Source organism: Tupaia chinensis, unplaced genomic scaffold, assembly GCF_000334495.1.
Source record: "Tupaia chinensis unplaced genomic scaffold, TupChi_1.0 Scaffold000633_1, whole genome shotgun sequence".
Taxonomy (NCBI): Eukaryota; Metazoa; Chordata; class Mammalia; order Scandentia; family Tupaiidae; genus Tupaia; species Tupaia belangeri.
In genome coordinates, this window is record NW_006160153.1 from 483,294 (window position 1) to 503,109 (window position 19,816).

Here is a 19,816-nt window from a genome sequence, read left to right on the forward strand (position 1 = left end):
TCTCTCTGTCTGGTGGGCGCACACGCCCTATAGGAAAAAAAAAAAAAAAGATCTTTGGGCAAAGTTATTGTGGTTTTGCCTTATCTACTTCACCACATATTAAGCAGTTCATCACAATGGCCAAAAGTTACCCACAGCAGCAATCTACTAGGAGGTCAAAGTTGCCATAGCCTTTATCTTCCACATAAGGTACAAGGAACAATTCCTTTATGAGCTAAGTCAAGAGTTACTCCTCCATCTTAGTAATAACTTAACATGAAAAAACAATGGTAATGGTGTTCAGCATCTATATTGTCAACAGAAAATAGCTGGCATAGCTTAGTATAGAATTGGAGAAGGAGCTTTCTATTATTCACTTGTATTTGTCTATTTAATTCTGAGTATACTAAAAGCCAGCTTAAACTAATGTAGGTCACAAAATCAGAAATACCACCAGGAACAAAAGCCCAAAGCATAGGCATGTGTGGGGTGTGTGTGGTCTGGGTACTCAGAAGCGATAATAAAGAAAAATATAGATTTTCAAGGCTGGCCAGCCATTATCTTAATACTTTTTGTTTTATTAAGAACACCTTATTATTAAAATACAACTTACGTTAGAGAAGCTGGAGATTTCCAGCCAGTCAACGGCTCAACTGATTGCCATTTCTTCTCCAAGATATAATTCTGCAAGTCTTCAAAGATTCCTGGGCCACGGTAGCGGCGGAAGATCCCATCCTTTGCACTATAAATGATAAAGTCAAAAAACAAATTCATTAACATAACAGATGCTATAAATAATAAAAATAAAAATGATACTGCTCATATATAAGGACACAACTTGAATTTTAAATTGACTCCAATGAAGAAAAATATTACATTTAGATATAAATCACAAAGAATATATACTTTTAAATCTATTACAAAGGAGAAATTCCCAAACCAAAGGTATCAACATTCTATTTTATCACTGCACAACTTGTGACTGTAAGGAAAGTTGTAGGCAGTGCTTAATCTGTCAAGTTACTTTTTATAATTTTTGCTAATCAATTATTTATATTTTTCTCTTATGACTACAAAATAGCCATTGTTTCAAGTTTTAAAATTGTATCCTAATTTCCAAATTCACATCATCCAAGCCCCTCTTAATAATCAACAAAAACCGCTGAGTCTTCCATCTCTTTTGCCTTTCTGTTCCTCCCACCTTCTTGCCACAATCAACCTTCCCAGGAAGAGTATAACTTGCTGATTTCTATTACTCCTTCACTACTCAGTGCCACTGGGGTTCTGCTCCCATGTCTCCATCGCAAGTGCTCATACTAGGGATTTCCAATGCCTCATAAGAGTCATATCCATGGGGCACTTTCCTACCGCTTCTCCTTTACCTGTCATTGACATGTCCACTACTAAATACCCTGTCTTCCTCCCTGCAATTGGCTTCATTAGGAATTCTCTGGATTTCTTACAATGCTGACAACACCTTTCTCAGTTTCCTTCACTCACTTTGCAGATGACCTAATTGGTCAACCCACGCTCTGTCCTTGACCTGCTTCTCTTCTCACTGTATGTGTGTTCCCTAGATATATTTTAATTGCTATCTGTGTCAGTGCTGAGTAATTCCCAGTAAGTATCTTCAGTCTAGCTCTTTTTTCTAAGCTATAGAGCCTGACATCAAACTGTCACCTGAACTTCTCCATTGGGAATCAGAATAGGCATTCACGATCTTCTCGATTTTAGCCTAGCTCTCAAACCCCATTTTATTGTAATGGGTCCTATTTTGAAAGTAACAATATTTACTGGTTATGACCTATTGGGAGTTATCATGAACTCTTTCTTCCCATGGCTAATCACCTAAGTCACAATAACTCCACCTCCTAAGTATCTCACTTTTTTCTTTCCCCTGTCACTACCTGAGTCTCTCTAGCCTCATCACACAGCTGACACAACTGCAACTCATAGGCCAGGTATACAGAACTAGCTATAGTTCTTAGAAGTGACCGCTTTTTTTCCTGGGCTTTTACATCCTACCTCTTTTATCTGGAAAAAACTTCTCCACCTTGTCAGCTCAATCCATTCCTACTGATCTATTAAGAATTATCCCACTTTTTATATCATTAGAAAAAATCTTTTCTGATCCCTCCTCTCCACTACCCCCTGCTTAAAATTAGCTTCTCCTTCCCTATAGCACTTCACACACCTATCATTCAGAGCAGACCTGTCTTTCTCTCCCTCAAACGTAAAGCTAAATAAATTGTGGTCATGAAGAACAACTTTGAATTCCTGGTATACACTTATTGATTTCTAATCATTGCAAGGTCAGAATATCATTTAAACTTACTGAAAAAATGCGGGGAGAGTGGTGACAAAGAAGCGGCCACTTAGACCTACAAAGAGAATAAATTTTAAAAAGTTAAAAGTTGAACACAGAGTAACCCAAGCACCTAACCTAAGTTCCAAGAGAATGCATTCTTGAGCTGGCTTTCATAATCACATTATTAAAAATCATTGCACACAATTTACAGGATTTTTTTAACTTAAAAGAATTTAACTTTACCCATTTTTATTTCTAAACTCCTTGCTATGGCCAATAAGATCCTACATGTTCTGGTTCCTAGAGACCTGTCCATCCTCTTTTATCTGTATTACTCTACCAGACCTCATATCTCCTTCATGTGTCCTTGTATCTCCTCTTGTATATCTTATTCAGTAGAAGGTAAGTAAGCTCACTGAGGAGGTAGGCCTCTGTCTTTCTTATTTATCTCTATATCGAGACCAGTGATACGGTTTCTACCTGTGCACGGTAGAAAATCAAATATTTGTTGAATAAACATATTACTTCTAATCGTTATTCAAAGATTAATTAAAAGCTGTAGGTTTGTCATTCAAAGTAAAATTATAAACTTAAAACAGAATAATTTGAAGTAAAATATTCTCAAGACCACTGAGTCATGCATGCAAAATTTTGTCTCCTAAATTTTGCTTATGAGTTGCAGCTTTTAAGCTTTATTATTGAAAGGAATTCTAAAGCATCTGCCTTTAAAAAATTGTTTGAATGCATAAAGTATTAGACTTTGTTTCTCTACTATTCCTATAGGATATGAGACAAAAGACTTTTTTCCCCTTCCTCTTCGATAAGTCTTTCAAGTATATATAATGTATACATACATAAAACTGGGTTGATACAGAATGCTTTAAAAATATTTCTTTATAATCAATTTATTCATTAACCAAAAAAATGTAAATCTGTGGACAATGGAAAAAAACTCTAAGTCTACATTTTTAGATGAAAAGATTATATTCGATTAAACATGAGATTTCTGAATCTATCACAAGGCTGTTTAACTCTTTTTTTTCCTTCACAATCTTAATTAAAATCATGCTGTAAATTCATAGCAGGTATACTGAATGACTACAAGTAATAAGCCAGCTGCATTTTTAAGAAATCCATCATAAAATGTGTCTGTGCCCACTAGTTAACCAGTCTTACACCTGCTTTCATTGGACTCACACTACTAAAAGATGAAAACAAGTTTTCAGCAAAAATGTAATTGCAATGATTTAATCTCCAAACAAAGTAACTCATTTTAACAGCCAAAACCATGAACAAATAACTATAATTGTTCATCTCCAAATAGAAGTTGGGCAAAGTGCCTGTGTTTCAAATGCTTACAAAGATGGAGGCTTTTAATAGAAAAATCTCTCCACAGTTTTCTAACACATAGCTATCCATTTTGTTCCAAGTAATTGGAACTTCATTACATTGTGCTTTGAACTCACAGAAAGGTGAATAGCTACACTTCCTTAACTACCTTGTTTTCTTCCTTGTAAAAAGATGAAGTATGTAGTAACTGAATATTGATAGAAAGGTGACTGATAAAATTTGAAAATTATAAATTTTAGAGATTTTTATCAATAAAGCCTAACTTTTCTTCTCAATTTATATATAATGTCCCAAGTTATTTTTAAACTACAAATACAAATTTATTATGTCTATCTTTACAGAATTTAATATGGTCTCTTCTCTGTCCTCACTCTTTGGAGAAAAAGCAATTCACTTTTTCTCAAAAAAATTTTGAGGCCAGATGTGGTAGAAAGGTAGCTTGATCCCACATGACCAACTGCAAGTTTCGGGTCCCGGACCCGGCAGCTTGAAAAATATGCTGGGCACATGTGCATGTATACCCAAAATCCAAAGAGGAGAATGAAGGAGAAGGTCCTGTGGAATAGCCATCCATTCTAGGGGGTGATTCTCACTTATTCCCCACCGCTCCAGTGACCAGACACACACCCTATAGCAAAATATATCAAATAAATAAATAAAAATTATGTCACAATTAGTAAGTGCAGATGGAATGACATACTTAAAAATTCACCATTCTGGGGACCAGCAGTTAGCGTAATGGCTATGTCGCTGGATGCCCACATAGTCGACCGTGGTCGAGTCCCGGACCCAGTGGCTTAAACTCACGCCAGGCACGTGTGCGTGCGTGCCCAAGATCCTGAGAGGAGAATGGAGGAGAAGGTATTGCGGCGTGTCCATCCCTCCTGGGAGGTGATTTCTCGCTTTCTATCTCTCTGTCTGTCTGTCTGTCTGGCGAGCGCACGTGCCCTATAGCAAAAACCTCTCCAAACAACAACAAAAAAAAAAGAAAAGAAAAATTTACCATTCTGGACTCCACAATGATATAGCTGATTCATGTAAGATCATTATGGATCTTAAACCCCAAAATACCATCCCACAGATTACTTGCAAATCATAAAGTAGGGTGGGCTTTTTTTCATTGAAATATTTAGTGTCACCACCTCAATGAAGTACACAAACTTATCACAAACAATGACAGTATATGCCTTCTGATGAGATGTAACAGAAAGTCAGAGCATCTCTTACAATGTACTTGTGCCATAAATATGAGTCTAGCCTCTGGATGAAATTTCCAGATTACAAACAATGCAGAAAATATTAGAATAAGTTAAACAACCCCATAAGGAAACACCTAGGAAAATCCTGGCCTGCTCTTTTTAGAATACTAATGGTATGGAAAAAAAAAGGGGGGGGCTAATTCTAGATGGAGAGAAGCTAATAAGACAAAACTGCTAAAATGCAATTTGTGAACTATGATTGGAACTAGAATAAAAAAAAAAACTATAAAAAGACACATCAGGGGACCAGCTGATAGCGTAATGGCTACATCACTGGACTCCCATGTAGTCGACCACGGTTCGAGTCCTAGACACAGTGGCTTAAATTCATGCCGGGCACGTGTGCATACGTGCCCAAGACTCCAAGAGGAGAATGGAGGAGAAGGGACTGCGGTGTGGCCATCCCCCCGGGGGGTGATTTCTCACTTTCTGTCTCATTGTTTCTCTCTGTCTATCTAGCGAGTGTACGTGACCTACAGCAAAAAAAACTCTCAAAAAAAGAAAGAAAGAAAAAAAAAGACACGTGAGAAATAATTAGGAAAATTCTAACATGCTAGAGAATTAAAGGGTAAAGTGTGATGATGTTAAAATGGCTCAGTAAAAAATACTAAAAATATTAATATAAGCATATATACACATAAATATGTGTAAACACATGTAAAGATCAAGATATGCACAAGTGCAATGTGTGGCTAAAAGGTGGTCAATCATGGGTAATAAATATCCTAGTTTTGACTTTTCTTGGTTTGAAAACAACTCTAAATAAATACTGTTGAACATTTACATTTAATATTCAGTATTTACAGTACCCGGCTCTTGAATGACATCTACTTTCCCCACACTGATCTGAAGTGTTTCGCCATTCTTTGCAAAAGCTTCCCATTCTGAATCAGTCTGCTGGCAGGATGGACACCATGGGGCATAACTATAAGAGAAGAATAGCTAATTAGTATATGTGAAAAAAAATCTATTAAAAAAACACAAAAACAGTATTTAAAAATAAATTCTCAGCTAACAGGAAATATAAAAGCAAGCTTCCCAAAGTCATTTGATACAGAAAAAACAGAAACATATTCCCCCTCTACAATTTAACATATGAATACCAATTCAGTCAAAGTTTGAGAATATTTTCAGAGATTACAGTAACGCATGTAATATTTTATTTCAATGCTATTCTTGCAAACTCATTCAAAATTCTTTTACTTTTAGATAGCTTTTGATATTTGAGGGTGAACAGTGTTTTGATTGCCCCACTAAATTTTCACAAGAGTGCCCCTAAACTAATAAAACTAATTTCAAACTTACCAAAGCATGTTCCTGATGGACAGTTACCAAAAGATCTGCCACTAGTGAGTACTCAAGAATGTTTCTGAACATCCGAATATCTGCGGTTGCTCTGAACCATCCCAAGAAGGAGCCAGTGGCTTAAATTCGCACTGGGCACTTGTGCGTGCGTGCTCAAGATCCCGAGACGAGAATGGAAGATAAGGGATTGTGGTGTGGCCATCCCCCCCTGGAAGGTGATTTCTCGCTTTCTGTCTGTCTGTCTGTCTCTGTCTTTCTGACGAGTGCACGCGCCCTATAGCAAAAACTTCTCAAAAAAAAATTAATTAGTAAATAAAAGGTATAGCCAAAACCAGCTCTACCCAATGCTTTCTTAAACAGGAGCTTAAAAAATGCCCAGGTCCCAACCCAGCTGCAATAGTGCCCACTGATAGATGCTGCTACTCAGCAAGCTAAAGCCACAGAAAAGGTCCAGGTTCAATTCCAGGCCCTCACTAAAATCCCAGGCATTGTAGTGCGTGCCTGTAGTTCCAGCTAGTCCAAAGGCTGAGACAAGAAGATCACAACGAAGCGTGAGAACTTGTTAAAAAACAAACAAAAACACCCGAGACGAGAATGGAAGATAAGGGATTGTGGTGTGGCCATCCCCCCCTGGAAGGTGATTTCTCGCTTTCTGTCTGTCTGTCTGTCTCTGTCTTTCTGACGAGTGCACGCGCCCTATAGCAAAAACTTCTCAAAAAAAAATTAATTAGTAAATAAAAGGTATAGCCAAAACCAGCTCTACCCAATGCTTTCTTAAACAGGAGCTTAAAAAATGCCCAGGTCCCAACCCAGCTGCAATAGTGCCCACTGATAGATGCTGCTACTCAGCAAGCTAAAGCCACAGAAAAGGTCCAGGTTCAATTCCAGGCCCTCACTAAAATCCCAGGCATTGTAGTGCGTGCCTGTAGTTCCAGCTAGTCCAAAGGCTGAGACAAGAAGATCACAACGAAGCGTGAGAACTTGTTAAAAAACAAACAAAAACAAAAAAAAAATAACAAAACAAAAAACTTGGCCCTTCAAATCAGAACTCTGCTTTTTACAGTTATTTTTCATTCAGTGGACATTAGACACTGTGCTTAATAGTCTTAGAAGTTGAGGCTACAATTGTGATATGACAGACTAGGTGTTTCCTCTCCTTGTGGACTGTAAAATTCAGAGATGAGTAGTATAGGATAAACAAACCCAGGTGGCATATAACATGACTGAAAGTATGGTCTAGATGATGTGGAAGACGCTGAAGAGCTGGCGTATCTCAGAAGGGCTTAGAGAGAAAGAAATAGCTGAGCTAAGATTTTAGGTAGGAATAACAGCCAGAGAGGGATTAAGGAATGTTCTAAACTAAGTAGAAAGTACGTGCGAAGGCTCAGAGCACAAAGAAGAAGGGTGAAGACAGCAGCTAGTCTTTAAAAAGGTTATATAGAGAGAGCTTTATTTAAAACCCTATGGTTAGCCCTAAAGAGGTCACAGAAGTGTGAACAGATTTACATTGTGGAAAAATCTTTCTGTTAGCTCTATGGATCAGGGAAGAGCAATATGGAAGCAAAGAGAACTGGAAGGTTGGGTAGCCATCTTGGTGATATGCTGGGCAGCTTCACTTTGTTCTTCCACGTCCTGGAAAACATCACAAATACTCTGACCAGAAGGCTATGAAGTTCTTGGATTTAATCTACAAATGAGAAAATGGGAACTCAGAGAAGTTTGTTGCTTGGAAAGTGTAATAGATTAAACCATGTTCCCTAAAAAGGTATTTCCAAATCCTAATCCTTGGTATCTGAAAGTGACCTAAGGAAGATTATCTTGGATTTAAGATAGGCCCCAAACCTAGTAGATCTTTTTACAAGAGAAAGAAGAGGGAGAAAGAGGGAAGGCAGTGTAAAGATCAAACAGACTGGATTATGCAGCTGCAATCAGAAAATAGCCAAGGACTGACAGCACCCACCAAAAGCTGGAAGAGAGGCATGGAATCAGCACTCTCACAGAACCTCCAAGGGAACAAGGGCTTGATCTTGAACATTTGACCTTGAGAATTGTGAGAAAATTAATTTCTGTTGTTTTAAGCTACCAAGTTGGTAGCAATTTGCTACAGCAGCTCAGGGAAACTATTACAGTTAGGAAGATAACATTTGAAATTTGAAGGAATAAAAATCAAATAAGCCTGACAGAGAATTAAAACAGCTCACAGAGCTATGGTTAGTGTAAAATATTAAGAACAAACAATAACATATGCTAGAAACTCATTTTAAAATACCAACATGATACAATTAAAAAGAAAATATTTACAAGATGTCAGAAAAATATGCTGGTACAAATAGAGAAACATTTTGTGTTGTTTAATACCCACAAGATAAAAGCAATAAATAAAATTAATCAATGCTCACAAAATAAAACAGGATGTTCTAGGACCAAGAAAAATCATCGGACACTTGAATAATACTTCAGGATGCCACTAAACTAGACATATTTTTAAAATCTGATTAAACTCTAAAAAAAAAAAAGAAACCTTTAACTCAAGTCAAAATACTGATGGAATTAATGAAATATGAATAAACAAAGATGGTATCACTAAATGAAGAATGTATGCAATATAAAGTATATCAGAGCATGGGGAGAAGGGCAGAAGAGATAAATGAAACAAGATTGGTAATATATTAATAACTGCTAAGCCAGGGTAATGGGAGATAGAAGTTGACTATACTATTCTACTTTTGTGTCTATTTAAAAATTTTCATAATATTTTTAAAGACTTGATTAAACAAAGATATACCAAGTTATGGATGAGGAGGCTGAGAATTATAATAATGTCAATCCCTCAATTTATTTTTCATCTTTTCCATTCCTGAAAAAACTAATTTTTATTATACATTAACTTTTACATTTATTTATGTGGCACCTATGATTTATACATTAAAAGATGAAAGGACGAGACAGAAATAGGAAAGAATGACTATCAATAAAATGAAGCGCGCGTGCACACACACACACACACACACACACACACACACAAGGCTTTAAGAAACAAAACAAAGGAAGGAAGAAAAGTGGCAAACTGATCAAATTTTATAACAAGATTTAAGCTCAAAGGAGCTGTCAGGTCATTTACAAAATCCTTTTAAAATCTTGAACTGAGCAGATGCCAGTTCTTAAGTACCACCCAAAACCGATGCAATGGTGGATATAAACCAACCGTGCTGAACAGCAAAAACAAAAACTGAAATCAGGAAGATTTTTTTATCTTTCACATTATATAAAGGTTTGTGGTGGCTGGGTTGAAAAGCCAAGACTAGAGGAAAGGATGCCTTTATTTTAAGAAAAATACTAAAAGTTAAGCAAAGCCCTGAAAAGTTGAAGTTGCTCAAAATCAAGAAATTCATTTCTCCCTCCATGCAGGCCTCAGAAGCAGGAAGCCTTAACCGTTATTCACCCTCTCTCACTCCACCTCTAGAAAAGGCTACTATAGCCAATTCCAAAATCATTCTAAAAGGTCACTCAAAATCCAGTATAGTTCATTGTCTAGACACTGAGATCTGGGAGACATGGTGGAGAGAAAAACCTGCTGACATCTTTTAACATGGATTTCTAAAAACACTTTTATTTCTACATTTCCAGGGCAAAGTATATTTCTAATGTACAGTAAGTTCCCAAATAAGCTTACTAAATGAAGTGTATACACTTAAATGAAAAGTATATTTTTCATCAGAAAACTATTTTCTACACATTTTCTAGACATGCGAGTGGTAGATGAGTCTCAAACAATTGGAAAACTTGAGAAAAAAGAAATATTGAATTATTAAATACATTTCAACGGACATTTCAGGATACTGGATAATAATCCTGCCAGTCAAATCAGAAAAACCATCTACAAATTAACCATGTGGCTTTGGGCATATTAATTACCTCTTCATGCCTCATCTTTCTCAACAGTAAAAAGAGATAATGACAGTAGCCACCTTAGAAGGTTATTGGGAAATTAGATGACACATGTAAAGCAGAAGCATAATGCAAGCAATAAGAAATACAAATTACATTTGTAATATTCTGCTTTGTTTCCAAGATGCATTTATATTGCATTTGCTCATCTGAATCTTACAGCCTTACTGCCAAACAAAGCAGGTTTACAGACTTGCGTAAGTCATCTAAGACTACTCAGAGCAAGAACCCAGATCAAGGCATTTATGAAATAAAATTCTTTAAGGCAAATAAGACAACATGAACACTCAGGAGAGAAAGAAGATATAACAAAGTACTGAAAATAAGGAAGAAATCCTGAAGCATAATTTAATGAATTTTAGATCTTCTGGCTTTGTCTTCCTTCTTGCTTTGTCTTTATAAGTTATAGGCCTATTCACTACATTAGTAATTACTAAATCATGCAAATTTCATAATTAAAAAAAAAACCTATTCCTAATCTCTCCATAGGCTATCATGGAATTGGATTTTTAGAGAAACTGACTCTCAGATATGATACAACCTCAAGTATAACATTGAAGTAATTTTAGATATTCCATTTTCTATGCAGCTATTCACTGGTCTGCAGCATTGTTAAAGCCCTTATTTCTGAGATGTAATCAGAGCTGATGGGGTTGGAATGCACCAGGATGTTCTTTCAGTGGAGATAAGTCAGCTCTGAGTCTTTGGCGTGGGAACTGGTCCACTGTTGTTGCAGTTTTAAAAATTATTAGTATTCTTTTATATGCAAAAAACAGTAATTTAGATAGGAATTTAGAATCTACTATGAAGTAAAATGCCTCCAATTATAAAATTAACGCAAGGGTAACTTATGTTACACTCACGCTTTTTGTAGGTCACACTGCTATGTCTATGTAAAATTAGTAAATTTCAAAGACATGTGAAATACATTCCAGATAGCCAAAATGCTGTTAATTTACACTAACTTGGATATGCGTCCAATGTTTTTAACCATTTCTGGGCAACAAAATACAACATCATGCTTCTGTTATGCATGTTAGTACTCATGTTTGAAGGACACTGAGTTTCTGCTATATGGAAGGTGATCAAAGAACTGCGATTTTTTTTTTTAATTGCATGAACTCATTGAATTTGGTGTGAGATTTCATTAGGTATACTGACTATTTCAAAGAAAGGACTTAAAAATATTTCCAAGAAAGAAAATTGTATTAAAAATATTATTTGGGGCCAGTAGGTGGCATGGTGGTTAAAGGGCACTGGACTCCTACATGGCTGATTGTGGTTTAAGTCCCAGACCTGGCAGTTTGCTTTCTCACCTTCTCTCTCTCTCTCTCTCTCACACTCTGTCCCTCTCCGGTCAAATTAAAGTCAGTCAGTAAGTAAATACAATTAAATTAAATAATTCTAACAATTATTTTTTAAAAAATTATTTTATCCACCAGAAATGGACAACTTTTTTTATTCTGTCTTGACTCTAATTTTACCAGTGTTTCTCAGTACATTCTCCTATTTTTCTGCATTTTTCTCATCCTTTCAGAAATGAGGTGGACAATGACAAATAGTGTCAATTTTTAGTTAGAGCTTACTTTCATCAAAACACTCAGAAGAATTTATGACTAGGAAGAGGAATGAGATATATTAGGTTGAGCTTTCTACAAATCAATGAAAATAAATAAAAATGTTAATAAAAGATACCTTAACTACATGAAGTGATATTCTTCTTCCTAGAATGACCCAAGCCTTGAAAGCTTATGCTCTAATCTACTTTTTTAGAAAATAATTTCTAAAACATGCTATTGAAAAAGATAGTGGAAAAATAAAAATTTAGGACTTTATGAAAAAGATGACGCCCGTTAGATAAATGGAGATTCATTACTTTCGCTAGAATGAGTACTCCATGGAGGCAGTGACAGCTGTATCTCATGTAACTAGAACAGAGTCTGGCAAACCCTGGAACAGTAAATGTTTATCCTATCAATGAACACATGGGAGATGACAGTGATTATCCAAAATACTTCAGAAAATATCTCAGGTGTTTCTTTCAGTGGTATACTTGAAGAAACTTGATTAAAGGAATAGTTAAAATTCTATTAATCACTGATTCATTTAGTCAAAAAGTACTTAGGAACACCTACTACATTATAGTTATGAAGACTCTGGAGATAAACAGAGAAGGAAAATCTGCGTGCAGCTGGTGATGCAGTGGTTAATGCAACACACTGTGTTGCAGGACCCACCTGAGGAGGTTCTAGGTTTGTGTCCTAAGGTCTCCCTGTTCATGTGCACCCACCTATCATCTGGGCCAGCTGAACCTAGGGATGTGAAGAGTATGTTGAGGGCACTTGTCTCTAAGTCTCTCTCTGTTTCTCAAATGAGATACAAATAATAAATTTTCAAAAGAGAAAGGAAGATCTTATTCCTCTACTAAAAAGCTTATAGTCTAGTAGAGGACTCAAACAAAAACCTAATACAAAAGCATACAAATAAATTTATAATTACTATCTGTGATAAGGACAATGCTAGATACAAACAAAGCACAATGAAAAAGAATTTTGTTGAGGCATTGGGATGTAGAACACTTATTTTAGTGGTGAGAAGTGTCAGAAATGAGCATATAGCAATATTGTTCTTCATTTGCAGAAACTAGGGAGATGGTTAAAGCATGGTAGGCCTCTGAATCTTAAAGGAATTCTCCAAACATGTGTCAGGGTGCTGGCCAGCTAAAAGCCTAAGCAAGAGTCAAGGCTCATCCAAAAAAAGAAAAAAAAAAAAAAAAAAAAAAGTCAAGGCTCTTGTGTCTTTCTCCAGATTCTCCTACTGCCCTCCCAGGCTTGCAAGCAGGACTGCAAAGTTGAGACCTGCATTTAAGTTCTGGCATTGCTTCCCACTTTAATAAGGATTTGACTAGGGTTAAAGCTTTAAACTCCAAGTTTTCATCTCTGCTAGTCAGCAAGAATGAGAATGAGAATACCATACCAGACAATAAGGCAGCATTTGGAACATAAGATGTAAGCAATGTAACTGTATACTACGATTGTGAAGATAATGATGGTAATGGTGATGATGGTGGTGGTAGTGGTGTAAGTAAAGGTGCTCTGGATGCAAGTTTTACTGAGGTTTTCGACCCTTTGTGAAAACTACTTGAAATAAAATATTTGTGTTAGATTATGAACTCCAATTTTACATGTTTTTAAATACCCAAAACAGTATCTAAGGCAGTGTTTTTCAATTAAAAGAATTTGGAAGTGTGCACAGCAGATGTGGATTCTAATTTTTATTTATTTATTTATTTATTTATTTATTTAGATATCACATAACTGAGAACACTACTGGAATGTAATGGGCAGGGATGCCAATGGCTCTCCAACGTGTGGGCCATTCCCACAGACAAAGTAACTGTCCAACAAAAAATGACAATAATGTGAGAACCACTGATGATTATCCAGCAAAGAGGGAGAAGCATTCGGAAAACACCTGCTAAATTAATGAATGCTGCTTATGCTATGTATTTCCTTCAGACCACAGAGACTACCAGTCTCTTATAACCTAGGCTGTAGCTCATTCATCTTTGTCTTGCCAGGTTCCCAACTCTGAACTTGTCACATAACAAGCACTTAATGAGTATCTCTTAAAACATTCAATCAATAAATCAAGATACTCTACTAAACTGCAAGAAGGTATAACTTCTTGATACAGGCAATGTTCAACATGATCTTTCCTGGTATAAGAAGGATATTAAGACAATACTGAAACCCAAAGTTCCCATGGAAATAAAAGAGGCTTTGCTCCATCACTAAGTATATAGATCCTTGTTGGGACTTGCTTGGCAGAACATGTTTTCTGAGGGGAGGGAAGGAGGGCCTGTGGATTAGAAATAGAAAAATAAACACACAAAGACATACAAGTATAGAAAAGCAAGGATTGGGTGGGCCCATCTTCCCTGATGGAGACAGCAGTGACCCCAAACCTGTCCCAGGTTTATTCTTTTAAAGGGCAGAAAGTGGGGGAAGGAGAAGTGGAATGCAAAGCCAGTTGTTTTGGGATGTTAACTGGCTGAAAATGTGAAGACAACTGGCACCATGCAGTTTCTCTGATCTTTTGGGAGCCAATTCTGATAAAAACAAGTGGCTTTCTTTAACTCAATACTGCTTTAGTGGCTTTCTTTAACCGGATACTGCTTTAGTATCTATAACAACAGGCAGCTAGTGTATTTACATGTAAACTGCTTTCATTGAACCATATTTCTGCATGTGTCTAAAGATCACCATGTTTGCTCAGATTGGCTGCTCTCCAAATAGATCTTTTTTTTTTTTTTTTAAGAGGTTTTTTCTATAGGGCGCATGCGCTTGCCAGAAAGAGAGAAACAGAGAGATAGAAAGTGAGAAATCAGCCCCTAGGGGGAATGGCCACACCACAATCCCTTCTCCTCCATTCTCCTCTTGGGATCTTGGGCATGCATGCACACGCGCCTGAGGTGAGCTAAAGCCACCGGGTCTGGGACTCGAACTGCGGTAGACTACATGGGAGTTCAGCAACATAGCCATTACGCTAACTGCTGGTCCCCAAACAGATCAATTTTGAAACATGATCATACTAAGAACAAGTCAGAAAAGTTAGTGCTTTATAATATTTTTAAAGAGGTAAAATAATTTAACCAAAGATATACTTTTCTTCTGGATATCAGTTTTAAGGTAGGTGGGTCGAAATTAAGCCACCTGGATATCTATTTATCTTGGGGGTGGAGAGAAAGTCACCACAACAGTATACAAATATATCATATTGCATACTTGTATGTTTCCAAAGAGCAAAAGTACTATTCTCCAGGTCTGGTAAACACAAGTCAAGTAGTATCAAAAGAGTAAGAAGGTGCATAGCAACTAAATAAAGGGTAAAATAAAGCAATGAAAATAGAGAAAAGAAAGCATAGTAGGTATAGACAGGGTATCCTTAATCTGAACATCTGAAATAAAAAGTGCTCCAAAATTTGAAACTTTTTGCACAGTGACATGACAACACAAGTGGAAAATTCCACACCTGACTTCATGTGAAGACACTCAGTGAAAACATTGCAATATAAAAACACTGCATAAAATTACCTCAAGGTAATGAATTCTGTTTAGACGTGGGCTCCATTCAGAAGATATATCTCTTTATGTATATTGCAAAAATTCCAAAATCTAAAAAGAGTCAAATCCAAAACACTTGTGGTCCCAAGCATTTCAGATAAGGGACACTCAGCCTATATTTTAGAGATTAGGTCATTCTTCCTAACTCAAAAAAAGGGTAAATTTTTCATCAAGTGTTAAGAGGGAAAAGAAACGTACCAAGCCAATTAAAATGACATGGCAGAAACAGGGATAAACATTTTAAAACAATATATGAAAGCAAATAAAAGAGAAAATGTAGTTCATAAGGGAAGGCTTTTCAGATTAAAAAAAATAGTTTCAGAATAAAAATGGTTAATTACTGCAAATATATTTTAACTGATATTTTCTTATCACAAAAGTATTTTTAAGCTAAAAATTCTATTGCAAGCATCCAAAAGAATGACTATTTGAAAGACAAAGAAAATATAACCAAGTTAAATTTTATAATAGAAGTCCTTTTTTAAAAAAGAATTATTTATTTAATATTATTTGTCCATTTATTTTAATTTGACCAGAGAGAGACACAGAAAGAGAGAGAGAGAGAGAGAGAGAGAGAGAAAGTGAGAAAGCAAGTTACCAGGTCCAGAACTAGAACCATGGTTGACCATGTGGGAGTGTCAAGCACCTTAACAACCATGCCGCCTGCTGGTCCCAATAGAAGTCTTCATATCTCAAAGCATCCAAATACTTTAGGCACTTAGAAATGAATTTAATTATCAACATCTGCATAGCCAGAAATTACATTTTGAGGGTTTTGTATGATGTAGAATATAAAAGAAAATAATCCCAGAGGAAAAAAAAATGCATATAAACAAATGAACAAATAAAAAATTGTCACTCAAAGTAATGTCAAATTTTAACACTGTAAAAAAAAGTCCTAGCTTCTTTTTTAAACTATATTTATTTATTTCTTCCATTAGTAGGAGAGATAGAGACAAGAGAGAACCTTCAGTAGGGTCCTCCTGCAGTACTCCATCCCAGCCTTGGATCAAAGGCATTCACACATGTGCTTGGTATGTTTAGGGAGATCTGACATAAACCTAGAACCTTCCTAGGAGGGTCAGTCTTCTCACAGAGTGCTGGATTTCTGCTGTGCCACCACCTCGCCCCCAATTTCTGCCTTAGAGAAGTTAAATATATAGTCTGCAAACTCCCAATAATCTCTCATAAACCATTCACCTAAACAAAACATTAACATGCTCGTTAATATTAACACCTTTTTTCTGTATGTACATCAGAAGAAAAAAATCTGATCACTGTTTGAATGAATTTTTAGAACTTATGATAAGCAGGCCTATAGTAGTACTGAAAATATAATGCATTTCATTATTTTTAATGTTGGAATTTTTCAAAAGGAGGAGAGGAAGTATTAGCTAACAGTACAGAAAAATAGATTACAGATAGATAAGAACCACAATGTTTCTTCAGAGTGAGTAGGTAGGTTCTGCTAAGGAGGAGTTGGATGCAATGGTTTAAATTATTTCTTTACCACCCTCACTTCCTATTCATCTATCTTGAAGTGTACTCTGTGAAAGAGAACTTGGGTCCAGTAGTTAACATAATGGCTATGTCACTGGACTCCCATGTAGTCCACCGCAGTTCGAGGCCTGGACCCGTTGGCTTGAAACTCATGCCAAGTGCATGTGCGTGCATGCCCAGGATCCCAAGAGGAGAATGGAGGAGAAGGGATTGAGGCGTGGCCATCCCCCCTGGGGGGTGATTTCTTGCTTTCTTGCCTTCTGTCTGTCTGTCTGTCTGTCTCTCTCTCTCTCTCTCTCTCTCTCTCTTTCTAGCGAGCGCATGCGCCCTATGGCAAAAATCTCTCAAAAAACAAGAGAACTTGTACTTACATGACCACAAGTGTCTACGCTGTTAACAAAACACATTGGTATCATAGCCTAAACTTATTCCAAACAACTGGACACACAGCAAGCTTAGAGCAACGGAGTACCAGTCTAGGCTTGTAAATTTTGAACCGTTGACCTAGAGAAACGTTGAAGTTGTAAGTTGTTCCTAGTTTATAAGCTTATTGGGGCTTACACTCACCAGAACTTTTGTTGAGTTCTTTTACTTGAACAAATAAGACTAGAGCCCAGCCTTGGTGGCACAAGCAGAAGCAAACTGGACTGCTGTGTGGATATTGCACATGGCTGATGACGGATCTGGATCTCCAGCGGGCCTGCAACACATCCAGGCCTTACTAAACAGTGCCCAAGATCCCGCTGAGCTGGAGGGCTGAAGGAAGGGGATCAGAGTATGACAAGACCCGTAAAGGGTGTCTTTTTGTCTGTCTGTCTCCCCTTGGTCTTTTTATGAGCATGTGCACATGCACTCTGCAATGAATGAAATAAACTTTGGGACTATCTCTGAGGTGCCGAGGTAACATCCTGCTCATGTGAAGCCAGATGCTGCATGAGAAATGGGGTTTGAATCCTTGGCCTAGTCAGGCTGAAACATGTGGGGCACACACTCAAGATCTGATGGACTGGAGGACTTGGGGGCAGGGAGAGGTGGGGTAGATTAGGGGGTGGATAGACCCTGTGGAGGGTGCTTATCCCTCTCTCTTGCTCTCCCTCTCACGCATGCGCACACTGATGAAATAAACTTAAAAAAAAATTCCAAAAATAATTAGAAAGACATTAATGTCTTTAAACATAATAAGGCCTTTCTGCTGTCCTTACATACATAGACAGACCCAGTTTTAACCAGGAAATAGCCAGAAAAACTCCATGAGCAAGTACCTACAGAAAAAAAAAAAAAAAAAAAAAAAGCTTTCTATAGTATAGGCTGACAAAATGCATAGTTTCTCAAAAACTCAAAATCATTATTACACACACGGAAGTCTTAACATAAAGCTCCATTTACTTTCCTAAATGGAATATGACCAGCTCACTTCCATCCAAAGTAGTTAACTAGTTTATTGTAATAAGTTGCTCATGTCTCTGGATCTATCTTTAATAATTTCATTGACTTATTTTATCAATGGCATTTCACTTTGAGGTCTAAAGGATCCCTTTTTGTGACCAAAAGGTAGTACATATTTGAAGGGGTAATATGGATTTTGTTCTTAAAGCAATGCAATCTTCTAAATGACATAACTTTTGACCTCGATCTCATATACAGGTTTTCATTCCATAGGCATCTGCTTGCAATCTAAACTGAAAGGATAAAAAAAACTTGTCCTAAACAAAGGAAAGATCTAATTTTGTGAGTGTCTATATCCTCAATGTAAAATTAATTATAAAACAGTAGTTACAAAATGTGCATATTGCCTGAAACCACAAGATAGAGAGATGTGGTCACAAAGATAATTTCTCCAGACACTATTTTTGAGACCAGTAGTTGGCCTAATGGCTACGTCGCTGGACTCCCATGTAGTTGACTGCAGTCAGAGGCTGACTTGTGGCTTAAACTCACGCCGGGTCCATGTGAGTGTGTGTCCAAGATCCAGAGAGAACGGAGAGGGGATTGCAGAATGGCCATCCCTCCGAGGGGTGATTTCTGGCTTTCTGTCTCTCTGTTTCTCTCTTTCTGGCGAGTACATGCGACCTATAGCAAAAACCTCTCCCTGCCCTGGCCCCCCAAAGAAAAACCCAAAAAACAAAAACACTCTATTTTCCTGAAATCCCACCATGATGGTCTCTCTCAAGTCAGTTCAAACATCTGCCCAATGTGAACTTCAAAACCTTTCAGATCATCACTTCCTACTATCAGAAGTTACTTCTACCTGTAATTAACATATGCTTTGCCTTCTAACTCAAAACTATACTTTCCCACTTCCTACCAGCAAAAGCACAGTACACCATTTATTTGCCTTCTATTGTTCAAAAGGGGCAATTTGTTAATGTCCTTTTTTTGCCTAATACCGACACAATTCAATCAACCCAAGAGGTCGTCCTATCTTTAAGAATCATAACAAATATGAACATTTACTTGAAATATTTTAAAACGTAAAAGGAACCCATGTTTGTTTTCTTTTCATAACGACATCTCAAGGTCTTTGAAAGGCAGACTAAGATACTTTGTAACCACCCACCCACCTGCTTTCACTGCGCTGCAATTATTCATTCAACAGATACCTGGCCTAGCCCACGCAATGTATTCACACAGCTCCGTGACTGTACATATAATCACCGAATGGCTGCCTTCTCCTCTACGTGCACACCCCTATCTGAAAATACACGTGTTCTTGCAGATTTCAGTCCCCCTCAGTAAACTGTCAACTCCATCCTAAAACACTTTTCCCCAAGCAAATGGGGGATGCTCTTCACCCGGAGCTGTCATCGCGGAGCCAGACGCGCATGCGCAGCGCAAGGGGCCCGCGCCCCGCGCGGCAGGTCGCTCTCGGTAAGAGCCTGCGGGCCAAGGTCGGGCCGAGCGGCTGTAAGGCTCGAGAGGAGCCCGCGCGGGTTTGAGGATGGCGCCCCCGAGGACAGTGTGGCGAGCGGGGCGGGCGCGCACACACACAATTTCCGCATCCACTCGCCCTCCATCACCAGCGTCCAGTTGGGGGCGGGCAT

At 37.5% G+C, this 19,816-nt stretch overlaps 1 protein-coding gene across 1 annotated transcript in view; it reads right to left on the minus strand.

Annotated features, from left to right (window-relative positions):
* TMX4 (thioredoxin related transmembrane protein 4) overlaps positions 1–19,806 on the minus strand; it is a gene marked incomplete at its 5' end in the record, with an annotated part of 42,115 nt that extends 22,309 nt beyond the window's left edge. Inside the window, 4 exon segments of the mRNA XM_014592000.1 lie at positions 593–721; positions 2,315–2,360; positions 5,706–5,821; positions 19,764–19,806. Coding sequence (XP_014447486.1) covers positions 593–721; positions 2,315–2,360; positions 5,706–5,821; positions 19,764–19,806 — 334 coding nt within the window.
* Positions 19,807–19,816: the final 10 nt, after the last annotated feature.